This window comes from Panthera tigris, chromosome A1 (genome assembly GCF_018350195.1).
Source record: "Panthera tigris isolate Pti1 chromosome A1, P.tigris_Pti1_mat1.1, whole genome shotgun sequence".
Classification (NCBI taxonomy): domain Eukaryota; kingdom Metazoa; phylum Chordata; class Mammalia; order Carnivora; family Felidae; genus Panthera; species Panthera tigris.
This window is the reverse complement of record NC_056660.1, coordinates 36,134,581-36,148,248: the sequence shown is the minus strand read 5'-3', so window position 1 is coordinate 36,148,248 and position 13,668 is coordinate 36,134,581. Positions and strand designations below refer to the sequence as shown.

General features: G+C 35.4%; 1 protein-coding gene across 7 annotated transcripts in view; it reads right to left on the bottom strand.

Annotated features, from left to right (window-relative positions):
* TDRD3 (tudor domain containing 3) overlaps positions 1 to 13,668 on the bottom strand; it is a 160,732-nt gene that overhangs the window by 50,539 nt on the left and 96,525 nt on the right. For 6 of the 7 annotated variants that reach the window (XM_042977702.1, XM_042977692.1, XM_042977730.1 and 3 more), the window contains 2 exons: positions 10,976 to 11,132; positions 10,174 to 10,299 (listed from right to left, as the gene is read on the bottom strand). In XM_042977702.1, coding sequence (XP_042833636.1) covers positions 10,174 to 10,299; positions 10,976 to 11,132 — 283 coding nt within the window. The remainder of the gene's footprint in view (positions 1 to 10,173; positions 10,300 to 10,975; positions 11,133 to 13,668) is intronic. The other variant, XM_042977709.1, reaches the window with a different exon arrangement.

The following is a 13,668-nucleotide window of genomic DNA, read 5'->3' as shown; positions in this document are numbered from 1 at the left end:
ACACTATTTTTAAAAAGCCACAGTACCCCACTGCAACAGGTTACCTACTGATACAGAAAATGATTCCGGTAGAATAGCTGAAACTGAGAGTAATCCTCCAACAAGTGAAACAAAATAAACATAAGTCATTAAAGGTATTTGCTACAAAAATATGGTCTCAACTGATTAGTACATGAACTCACACCATAAATGAAGCATAACACCTTCTAATATTCCTAGATCTATATTTCAGCCATTTTATACATAATTGTCAACTAATTTTCTCAATGATACAAATCAGGGCTATTTGTGTAAAATGTCTTTAGATGTTGTATATATTCTGCAATAACCACAAAACTCTTCGGCTCTGAAAATTAGTCTATCAGCTCAAAATCTGTATACTTTGTTTCCTCAATAAAAACAAAAACAAAAACAAAACAAAAACCTTTCCTCTACAAATTTATTCTGAATGAGTTCTGATTTAGATTACAAAATATAAGAACAGGGACTATATCTTATGCCTTGTAGGTACACACAAATACAAGTACTTATTAAATGATTATGTTTTCCAAATACTGTAAAAATAAAATGTAAACTTTAAAAAATATTATGTGATAGGCAGGAAGAGAAATCACCCATCATCTCAAGCATTTAGCTTCACTTTTTCATGCGATATTAAATGTGTTCTCTCTTATCACTCTCTTCAAAATCATCATTTTAATATCCATATAACAATTATCTGCTGGATATCCTTCAGCTTATCTTTCAATCCTACCACTTCACTAGCACTATTTTTGTCAAGGTCTTCAATCAGTGGTGTGCTGGACCCAATGTGAACATTGTATAAGACCTAACGTTAAATTTTCAGAAAATCTGGAAGCTGATTGTTAAACTATTGATTGTCTGAGATCAGCCACAGTGGAAATATTTACACCACAGAAATGAGGAAAAGCTAAAAAACAGGGCATTCCCTCACCCCCGCCTCTTCTCCCACAGCCTGCTGTTAACATTCACCTGTGTGCTATTTATGCTATGTAAACTCAATGGACACTTTTCATCTTGTCTCTCACTCACTCTCATACTCCTTCTACTTCTTTCAGCTCTTTTCTCAGTTTCCTTTGCTGGCTCCTCCACCTCTACTTGATCTCTAACCATAACTGCTTGCTTGATGTCTCTCCTTGGTTTTTAAAAATTGGCGTTATCTTAAAATTAAACTGTCGGTTGCTCTTTCCCCCAAAAACCCAACAGATGTTTAGAAATGGGGCATGGTAGAAAGAGTTCTGAGTTGGGAATCAGACAGACAGAGGTCCAAATTCCAGATCTTTAGTTCTTATGGGTAATATGTTTTATCTCCAAGCCTATAACTTACCTGTCAAATGGAAATAACAATGTATCTTTTGCATTTGCAGATGATTAAACGATTTATGAATTAATAGTATGCAAAGCACCTAGAACAGTTCCCAGCATATAGTAGATGTTCAATAAAGGCACATATTTTATTTTATGGTCATTAAATGCTTAAATGAATGGACCATTAATTGAGGAGGAGGAAAACAGAAGAATGGCAAAAATGAAAAAGAGGCTCACTTGTCCTAGTATTCTGAGCAAAGCTGTATCTCTTCTATAGATCTAAGCACCAAAGAAAATTAATTATATGTCATAACTGATAGCATGGTTAACATATTTAAAAAATATGTATGCCACATAATTTGATTTCTGTACATTTGTCTGAAAAAATAATCATCAATATGTAAATTTAACCAAATTTAACTAAAAGACTATTTTGGAAGGTTATTGTTATAAGCAAAATTTGGAAGCTTTCAAATTACTAACAGCATTAATGGAATTATAATCGATTACTATGCAGCCATTAAAAATCATGCTGACACAAATATATAATTACATAGAAATAGAGTTATATTTTATTGTTGGGACAAAATGCAGGTTATTTAAGTATGATCTCAAACAGAAACAAAAACAGAATATGGTGATGAGACCATGGGCCATTTTCCTTTTCTTTTGTTAACTATATTTTTAATTTTTTCTAAATTTATCAGGTAACACAGATACAACAGGAAATAATACACTTCTGTGGTACGTGATCAAAGAATTTATTAACCTCAATTCTTAGCTCCTATTTTTAAAATGCCCTTCTAAGACATGTTTTAAAAAGTGCATTTCGAATTTTTGGTAAACTGATTTTAACCAACTTTCTATATATTTCCTTTAAAAATTTTCACTAAAATTATCCCTAAATCCACATACAATTTTTGTATATAATTATCAAATTCAAATAACTACTAAATTCACATTTATAATCAGGACATTACATGTGCAGCGCTGCAGAATATTTTCACAGTATTTTCATTTGAGAATTCCAGATTACATGAGACATTCAACACTTTGTTACAGAATAGGTTTTGTATTAGATGATTTTGCCCAATTGTAGGCTGATGTACATTTTCTGAACATGCTTAACTTAGGCTAGGCTAAACTATGATGTTCAGTGTATATACCTTAGGCTAGGTGTATTAAATGTGTTTTGACTTGCGATATTTTCAACTTACGATGGGTTTACTAGTAAGTAACATTATCTTAAGTCAAGGAAGATCTCTACTTGGGCAATCCTTTCTTGAGGAAACCCTTCTCAAGAACATGTAGCCTAACACATACACAGTCTCTTTTCTTGACTTAGTTTCCTGCTTTCCTAATTGAACTATTACCGTTATATCACATATCCTTCCTACACCTCCTATTCTTCAGTCTTTAAAATTTGAGCTATAAATCTATAAGCCAAACTATTTAAGCTGACTTGAAACCTGATTAAAAGAAAATAAAACAAGACCAAAAAAGACACCTAACAACTATCAAAAGCATGCAACTTCATGTCAATTACCCATCAACCACCAATATTATATCTGCCAACATCTAAATACATTATTTACAACTGAATATTATGCAGAATTTGAAATTAGGCAGTAATGTTAACCACGTAAATACTACTTCTCACATAACCCACAGGAAATAGAGTAATAGAACACCACAAAAACAGTATGCATAGCAGAGTCTGAATATTATTCTGACAATGAGAAGAGATAATAGAGTATTTTAAGCAAGGGGGTAGTGGGATTAAGTTTGTGTTTTGAAAGATCGCTGACAATATGGAGAATGGGATGATAAAGTTCTGCAAGGAGTCAGGGGCGGGATGGTGAAGGCCTGGAGTAGAGCAGTGGGGGTGGAGATGAGGAGGTGATGAGTGAAGGAGGCTGTTGCTACTGTTGCTAATCATGGAGATGATGGTAGTGGTGCTGGTGGAAGAACTACCGCTATGTGGAGGCTTAAGTGTCAAGCACTGTGCTTAGCATTTTATGCGCCATATCTACTTTGATATTCTCAACAACCCGACAGCTAGGTGCTGTTACTATTCCCCCATTTCCCAATAAAGATGTTAAGGTTTAAGAGGTTATGTAACCTTCCCAAAGACATACAACTAATAAATACAGAAGTTGTAATTTAACTTAGTAGTAGAATCAGTTGTACTTCTCTATTCCAGCATCTTGTCAATTCTCTCCTTCTTTTAGGAATAGAATCCTGCTTTCCAGGGGAAGGTAGTGGTGGGAACTACTCCTTCCTCCTTATATATAATACTGATGAAATCAATTATATCAGTTAATCAATTAAGATGTCCTGTGTTTTTCCGACTAAGGGGACAGAAGGCCTTTTTCTATCTGACCTCCTAGATATGAGGACCATTTCCCTGTTTCTGACAAACATTTTTTTTTATTACCTTTTATCTCATATCTGACACCAATGGTTGTGCAAGTCTTCTGGGTTTCTGTCCTAGCCACTCCACATACAACAATGCCAATATCATTGGTGGAACTCAGTTGAACTTGGGTAACCAATAATTATGCAATGATAGATACTTATCTTTCCCCGCCAAATATTTACTTGCAAAATGGAGTCTTTCTACCTGCGTATCTTTATACGTCATTATGCCCCCTTATATGTTGGCCTTATGCTACACCTGGAGCTACCTGGATCAATTATTGTTACCACATGGAGACAGTCTGCCAGTATACAAAAAAAGCAGACTTCAGAGGCAGAACAATTTTCCAGTTATTGAGGCAAAAAAAATCTTTCTTTGTATTTCTCTGGCTTACATCTTAAAGCAAACTAATTTATAAGTTGGTGCCAGAAAATAGGGTGATACAAGTGACAGAACCTCAAATGTAAAACTTGTTTAGCAAAAAAAAGAGTGCTGGATCATGAGAGTCTCCGCATCCCCTAACAGGAAGTTTGAACTCCTCACTGTGCAGTAAAATTGTAGTCTATGGTCTTGAAACTGAGACCAACTAATGAAGGAAGCTGATGCTCTTAAAGAAAGTAGCCAAAGAAGATGTTGGGTACTTCCTAGTTCCTTCAGTATGCCCTACAAGAAAGACACAAGCTGACAAGTTCGAAAGCAGAAGGGGCACAGATATAACTAGGTAAGAGGTGCTTTTCTCAATTATTACCAATAAGCCAAAAAGGCAGAAATAGATAATTGTGCTTCTTGAGGAATTACAGAACTCCATGAACATTTATAACATTCATATAGGAATATGTTCAAATATAGTTCCTATATTTGTTTAATTTAAATCTTATCCTTTTCATAAAAATATCTCTATTTGGTGGAATATGTTCTTCATATTCTTCCAAGTATTTACTCAACATATGAGTAAATTATATTCTTTATTCTGCTTTCTACAATTCTGATGCAAGATATGAAGAAACATAAATAAAATCGATAACAATTACAGGATAGGCTATACAAAAGAGGGAATAATAGATAAATACAAATGTAAGACAGTTACTCTGTCCACTCTTCTCACCATGTCTTTTGTTCCCCATTCAGAACAAATTAAGGTTTTCCTGGTCTTATTTAGATGTAGAAAGTTAAAACAGTAAAGTTATTGTCTCAGGGTATTCCTACTCCCATCTCTGGCCAACCTAAACTTCCAAATAATTGAACGAATCAAACCTATCCTTTCCATCTCAAGTTGAAATTTAAAACACATATTCCCAATGGACATTGATTTAAGTGGTAGTTATGTATAACAAGGTGATATATTGATAAAGTATATGATGGCACAAAGTATATGATTTTTGAAAGTTGGCTTGATAATCTAGTCACCAATTATAATACCTAGTCTGTAAAATGAAATTTAGGGGCGCCTGGGTGGCGCAGTCGGTTAACCGTCCGACTTCAGCCAGGTCACGATCTCGCGGTCCGTGAGTTCGAGCCCCGCGTCGGGCTCTGGGCTGATGGCTCAGAGCCTGGAGCCTGTTTCCGATTCTGTGTCTCCCTCTCTCTGCCCCTCCCCCGTTCATGCTCTGTCTGTCTCTCTCTGTCCCAAAAATAAATAAAAAATGTTGAAAAAAAAAATTTTAAATGAAATTTAAAAAAATCTCTATATAAGAACCTTTTGGACACAATCCTATCACAAGGTGGTCAGTTAAATGTTCCCACGTTGACACCAAGTCATCACATATCACAGAGAAACACTTTAATTAGTGATTACTCTCAGAAAACAATGTAATGCAGCTTCATTTTTTTCAGAATACTGATAAAAATGTCAACTAGAATTATGTTTGATTCCAATTTAAAGATACAACAAAAAGTTAATGTTAAGAGAAAATCTCTCTAAAAAAAGTACATGTGATGATCAATGACCTTTGATGGAAGTTTTAAAAAATTAGAATAAAAAATGATAGCCCGCTTTTAGACAAAAATATATGATATAATGTGGAAGTAAAAGTGTTACTAACATGCCTTAAATTTGTCAGAAGCTCATTCTTAAAGGATGCATTTTTTTTTTCCAGAAGCCTGACACATTACACAGGATCTGATATGGTAATAACAAGTCCATCCAGGCATACATTTGTTTACTCAGCCAAAAGATGATTTCTAGGGTATTAACATTAAACAAAATCCTCAGACAGATCATATGATACAAAACATAGAAGCAAGAAAGATTTGATTATTCAGCTAAACTAGAAACAAAAATTTAAAAACCCCAAATATATGTATCACTAAATAATGATTATTTCTTTATAATCAGTCTGTGACTATAACAGACCCACATGATGACACCAATGTTTTGAACATTAAAATTATAAGATCCTAACGTTTTTCATTAGCTATCCATAAGGCATCAACCATTAAACATTATGGAGACTCCATCCTGAAAAGCCTTCTAGGTTTTCCTTCGGAAAATGGACAACATTTTCTCCCATCAATGAAGTGTTAATTTTAGAACATAGGATTTATGGAACAATGACCAAATTCTAAGAGAAGACTAACACGGAGACTCAATTTTATGACAGTAAAAAGTTATTTCAGGTTTTATTTTCAATTTAAACCATAAAACCATAAAATGAGCAGAAAAACAATTCAGTTGTTTGCCTCATCCATTTATTTTACTATGAACCCCGGCTCACCTAAGAAAACTGTAGTAGTATAGAGTGGGTTAGCGAGAGAAAGAATAATGGTGAGGGCAACCACACACAGAGCACTCACATCTATTCCATCACCTTCATTGTAATAGGATTACATGAAGGCAGAGACAGGACAATATGAGAAACATCTACAAGCACAATAATCTTCAGGATATATATGTATCATTTTATTGTCCAGCCGTTTGTGGTCATGTGTTATAATCAATCTGTTACGAATGTTGTCAACATCATCAAAGAAAAAGTTTAGGGTCAGAAGGGCTGCTACTGACAGAATCAGGTTCTGGTCAAACATTTAAAACAATGAAATATTAAACCAAACGGTATTTTCAAGTCTGCCTGATTAAAGTATATTCTAGTCATTCAAAATAACTAGTTGGTCTTATTTTGGCACTAAAACTTTGAAAGAAAGGATTAAATATTATAGACTACAAGCATACCTCATTTTATTGTGCTTCACAGATACTACATTTTCTATAAATTGAAGGTCTGGGGCAACCCTGTGTCCAACAAGTCTATTGGTGTCATTTTTTCCAACAGCACCACTCACTTCATGTCTGTCACATTTTGGTAATATTATTATTTAATATTTCAAATATTGTTATGGTGATCTATCATCAGTGATTATGACTTTCTGAAAGCTCAGATGATGGTTAGCACTTTTTAGCACTAAAGTGTTTTTTAATCAAGGTATGTACATTGTTTTATAGGCATAATGCAGTTGCATATTTAATAGTCTACAGTATAAAGTAAACATAACTTCTATATGCGTTGAAAAATTTTAAAAATCATTTGACCCACTTTATTGCGATATTTACTTTATTACAATATATGCTTTATTCTGGTGGTCTGGAACTGAGCCTCTAATGTCTCCAAGGTGTGCCTGTACAAATATAAATCATGTCTGATTACTGTATTCGAAACAGCCTCTGCTAAGCCTTTATATGCTGTTCAGTGTGGCTTATACTAAGTAAATGATAAAGTCCTTTTTAATAAGTATTTCTGTGTCTCTTTAGTTTGCGGTTTCTTCTGTCTCACAAAGTAGACAGTAAGCTTCTTTGGGGTAAGAGCTACAAGATCCCTGTATTTCCCCCAAATGTTTTGAAAGAGCTAGTTTATTATATTCTGTATCCCCACCACTTACCATAGACCTGGTACAAATAAATACTACATAAAATACATCTACAGAATGAAGAATTCCTCGGAGCCCATATAATGCAGTCTCACTTCAGTCTCAATCCCATGTTCCCCCTTGCAGACACAAAAAAATTTTTTTGACTGAAAGCACCGAACAAACTCCACTGTTCTCATAGTGAAGTTTCACAGCCATCACAGTTTTGCACTGCCATCTACATGAAATAAAAACTCCTTAGGACAAAATGTTCTTGATCCATCCCCAGCTTACCACTTCTATCTCTGGCCCTCTGGCCTCACCTCTCCCACACTGTCCCAAAGATAGGGAACTGGTGATCTGATGCCTCCAAGCCTGGATGCCCAGAGCTTCCTCTACTTGGCCTGTCCTTGATCCAATATTCCTCTGCACACGTGTCTGAAGGTCAGATTATATACCTTGTAAAAGCCAAGGATCTGGAATATTATTATTATAAAGTCCATATTTTTTCTCACATGTTAACAGATTCTGTGTCATATTAATAGCAGTGTCATAAATAAAACACATCTATTAAAACAATACCCTATATTACCAGAAGTCTTCATAAACTTCTGTCTCTTCAGAAGACACTGACGTTTGTTTTTGAGTGTAGTATCCAGGTCATGTATCTTAATTAACTTTCATAACTTTTTCCAAATGGAATGCTAATATCATTTCATTTTGTTGGTATAGAATATGTTCTGTGAGAACTGAAGCATTATAGGCACATAGGTCACAGCAAAATTAGTATCTCAGTCTCAACCTCATTATGATTTAGGAGATACTGCAGGAGTCAAAAGCAAATGTAGGGAGACAGAAAGGTAAAAGAAAATCACCAAAGTTCTGATTGGGAGAGTATAAAGGAAGTTGGGACAAAAATATCAGAAAGGCAGAGATTTGAAGAAGCAGTAGAGATTCTCTTGCTGGCTTTACAGAAGGAAACAAACATGACGTGAACTGCCTACAGAGGCGATCAGGTGGCAAGAACTCGAGAGCTTCCAGGAGCTAAAAGCACTCCCCAGGCAACATCAAGCAAGAAAATGGGGACTTTGGTCTTAATCTACAAGGAACTGAATTTTGCTAACAACCAGTGAGCTTAGGAGAGAACCTCAAGCCTCAGCCAAGGTTATAGCCCCAACTGAAATCTTGATTTCAGGATGTGAGATCTTCAGCAAAGGTCCCAACTAAGTTTGCCTGGACTCCTGACCCACAGAAACCATGAGATAAATTTGCATTGTTTTAAGCCACCAAATTTGTGGTAATCTATTAAACAGCAATGGAAAACCAATACATTATGTTTTACAACCAAGAAAACATTGCTGTTAAATGTGTGCTTAGAAATCTCACCTATATCAAACACTTTTTCAAAATACATTGCCTTTTCTATATAATCTAGCAATGAGCTTCCATTTTCATGAAATCTGGACATTTCAAATTTGTTATCATAGCATTTTATCTCCAACCTTTTTTTTTTTTTAATTAAAAATATATCTGAAATAGAAAACTGAATTTAAAAGTATATCTCCCTGGGGCACCTGGGTGACTCACTTGGTTAAGCATCCAACTCTGATTTCAGCTCGGGTCATGATCTCACAGTTGTGGATCTAGCCCTGCACTGGGCTCAGCACAGAGTGCTGAGCCTGCTTGGGATTCTCTCTCACTCTCTCTCTCCCTTTTTCTGTCCTTCCCCTGCTTGTGCTCATGCTTGCTCTCTTAAATAAATAATAAATTTAAAGGAAAAAGAGTATTTTCCTAATGTTTTGGACTCATATTTTAAAAAATATACTATTTTAGAAAATACTTATCCCATGCTTAGAAAAAAGATACACATTTAACATTCTTTATCTTTTCAGTATTTATGTTAATCACTAAAATATGTCCTATTAAGGAATACATCATATTATGGGAGCATATTCACTCATTGTGTGAATATTTCCATAAAATATGTAATATGTGGAGAAAGAAGAGATAGGCCAATTTCACAAGTGTTATATAAAATTATATAATAATAAATTCTCCAACATAACAATCAGTTTTCATAGCTAAATCTGTTATCTAGTGAAGTTGGGGGAATGATCTTGGCAATATTACCTATTATAGCGTTAGAGGGCAAAATAAGCTGCCTTTTGTATTTTCAGACTGTAACAATAAAAAATTTTGTTCTGTACTTCTGTTAAACAGTAAATTTGTAATTTAAAAATTTTAATTTTCAACACCCAGATAGAAGTTTGTATTGTCAGTTCTTTTATTAAACTTTTTTTGGTGTGATTCCAAAGTTTGGTCTTTTTAAAAGAAATTTACGTTAGGGGCGCCTGAGTGGCTCAGTCTGTTAAGCGTCCAACTCTTGATTTTGGCTCAGGTCATGATCTCACAGTTCGTGAGTTTGAGCACCGTGTTGGACTCTGTGCTGACGGTGCAGACCCTGCTTGGGATTCTCTCTCTGCCCCTCCCCAGTAGTCACTCACTGTCTCTCTCTCTCTCTCTCAAAATTAATAAACATTACAAGAACAAACAAAAAAAAAGCAATCCACTTTAAGGTAGCCTACCTTCCACACTCAAAGTCCCCATTTTAGACTCCAGGAAATCAAATAACGTGCTTGGAGCTGACGGCCTTGCATTTCCCAGCTCCTCCTCTTCTTCAGATCTTATTCTCCCCCTGCCTTTTCCCTTACCTGAAGTAGTAAAGCAAGACACGTTTATTGTACGTGCAAAAACAAAAGGAGAAAATACACCAAAACAGAATCATCAGTCACCTCAAGTATGATTTTGTATGTCTTTCTTTTCATATTTTTCTGTATATTCTGCATCTTTTAAATGAATAAGTTTTTAAAATGATTATATCAACTAGTACCTTTAGTCCTCTAAATGATCTATCTGGAAACTTGAATTTGTTCATGTAAATTATCTTTTAAGAGAAAAAAAATCATTCTTATAAAATTTTTCTTTAACCACTAATCCTTTAAAAGAATATAGGATTAAGACTTGAATGACCAAAGAATAACACTAAATAAAAGTCATGTTCTTGATAATTTTTAAAAGTCTGCAGACTAGTCACTTATACAAGGGGCATAGTTCTAAAAATAATTAACAGAACAACTCATTTCATATTATATTTTCTCTATTACTTATAACAACCCTGTTAAGTAAGGTATTATTAGACCTACTTTACATAAAGATGAAGACAGAGAGACTTGGAGGAACTTGCACAAGTCTCTGTGATGCCCTAACTGGTGCTCCTTCCTCTTACTACAAAGAGTAAATGAAGTTATACTGTCCCCCCGCCCAGCAACAAAACCTCAGCCAGAAATGCAAACAATACTATCTGTCACATGGCTTAATGAACTCTACCTCTCAGAGGCGGACCTGTAACAGGTTTGTGTTTATTGCTGTTAAGAAGTACATTCAGCGCTGCTTCTAAGTTGTTGCCATTATCCATAAGAGCTTGCCTCGATGCTTCTTTACTGAAGCCCATTTCTGTTATGTGTTTCAGAGCCTTCTCATCAACCTGTAAGAAATTAAGAGCAAAGCTACGCTAATGGCCAATAAATAAGCAACGTATACGTTTTTAAGTATATGTATAGTTTCTTTTTTTTTTTAAAGTTTATTTATTTTGAGAGACAGAGTAAGTGGAAGAGGGGCAGAGAGAGAGGGAGAGAGAGAATCCCAGGCAGGGATTCGAGCTCATTGCGGGGCTCAAACTCACAAACTGTGAGATCATTATCTGATCCAAGAGTCGGACACTTAACCGACTGAGCCACCCAGGTACCCCTATGTATACTGTTTTTAAATTAAAAATTACATTCATGGTTATAGAAAAAATGCCATACTAATGCAACATCCACTTGCTGTTTGTTCATACCAATAGTCGAGGAAAATTCTGTATGATATGTGGGGTTGTACCTCAAGTACTCTGACTTAACAACTATCATTACAAAAGAGTGAATGAATGAATGAATGAAATAAAGGAAAAGAAAGAAAATCATATATGTCAGAAAGAAGCTTCTGAAAATAATACAGTGAAAACTATCTAATGAAAACTTTTCTTGCTTAATATTTCACTTCTCCAAAACTGCAAAGTATAAAATGAAGCTAACAAAAAGGTGCTATCTCAGTAGTTTTATTTTTTTTACTCTCTGTTCCAGTATTCTTTCTATACTCATTAGCAATACTATCTATGATGCTGTGATAGCCTGTACCTCAAATAGGAAAATCTACCTTAAAATGCCATAAACCAAAATCTCCTTGAAAAATCTAGAGCTGAGTAGAATTCAAGAACTTTTTAAGTAACGTAAACATATCCCATAAAGAAATTTCTTAATAGTACCCCATAGGTCCCTTATCCTCTTTTTTTCTTCACTCTTTTCTCTTTCCACATCTTAGACTGGGTAATTTCAATTGCCCAGTATCAAAGTTCACCGATTTTTTCTTTGCCTGTTCCAGTCTGATGTTGAATCTGCTAATTTTTCATTTCAGTTACTGTACTTTTCTGCTCCAGAAATTCTATTTGGTTTCTTTTTTTTTATAATCTCTCTTTACTGATATTCCCCACTTGTTCATATATTGTTCTCTTGATTTCTCTTTGTTCTTGGTCAACAGTTCCCTTCAGACATTTGAGCATATTTAAGATAGTGCATTTAAAGTCTTTGTTTAGTCAGTCCAATGCCTGGGCTTCTTCAGGGAAAGTTCCTGTCAATTTCTTTTTTTTCCCCTAAGTGGGTTGTACTTTGCTGTTTTTTGGTAGCCTTTGTAATTTTTTTTTGTTGAGAACTGGACATTTTGAATACTATAATGGCAATAATTTTGAAAATCAGATTCTCCCTCCTCCTCAGGGATTGCTATTGTTACTTGATGAAAGCTGCTGTTGTAAGTTTGTGTAGTGACTTTTCCAAACTTTCTTTGCAAGGATTATATTCCTTGTGATATGTGATCACTGAAGTCTCTGTTCCGTTATCCTCTTTCTTCATTACTCACTATTCTGGATCCTCAAGTATTTGACTACCAGCCTTCAGAATTCTAAAACCGTTGTTTCAGAGAGTACTTGTCACCTAAACAGTTGTTTGGGTGGAGAGGCCAATTCCTGGAGCTCTCGACGCCACCATCTTTGCAATGTCACTCCCTTCATATGTTTAATCCTTGCCACAACCCCAAACTGCTGGTCTCTGATGTTCTATGGCAAGACATCCCCAGAGAAGTATTCTCAATTTACTGAAGTTTAAAAGCTTCTTGAGTTAGGGACCATATTTTTTCAGTTCGCTGTATCTACTCTAACCTGAAACTGACTTTTGTAAAAGTCCATGAAATGGTACCATGTTCAAGGAAGAGACAGCCTGGCCCATAGTTCTCCTTGGCCAATGACTGATTTAGAAGTGGACATGTGACCTATCTCTAGTCATTAAGACATAAATGGAACTTTCTGGAGATTTCAGAAAATATTTTCTAGTCTGATAAAATAGACCTACACCCTTTCCTTCCTGCCTTTGAACTTTTTGTGTGAAGACTTAATACACAGAGTCCTGTAACCTTGAGAAGAAAGCCAAAAAATCACAGAGATGCTCACCAGAGCTCCAACATTGTTATACTGCTGGATTTATCAACCTTTGTAACCATCTACTTCTGAATTTCTAGTTATGTGAAATAATAAATCCCTATTATTTAAGTCAGTCTTAGTATCCCCTACTCTACAGATAAAAGCACCTAAAGTCATTCAACTTCTAAAGGCAGAGGAAAAAGAATTCTTGTCAGTTCTCTCATGTATGAGAACACTGCAGCATACCAGAAATAACTTTGACTCCTATCATTTATCTTAAAAATCCAAGTATAGGGGCGCCTGGATGGCGCAGTCGGTTAAGCGTCCGACTTCAGCCAGGTCACGATCTCGCGGTCCGTGAGTTCGAGCCCCGCGTCAGGCTCTGGGCTGATGGCTCGGAGCCTGGAGCCTGTTTCCGATTCTGTGTCTCCCTCTCTCTCTGCCCCTCGTCCGTTCATGCTCTGTCTCTCTCTGTCCCAAAAATAAATAAAAAACGTTGAAAAAAAAAAAATTA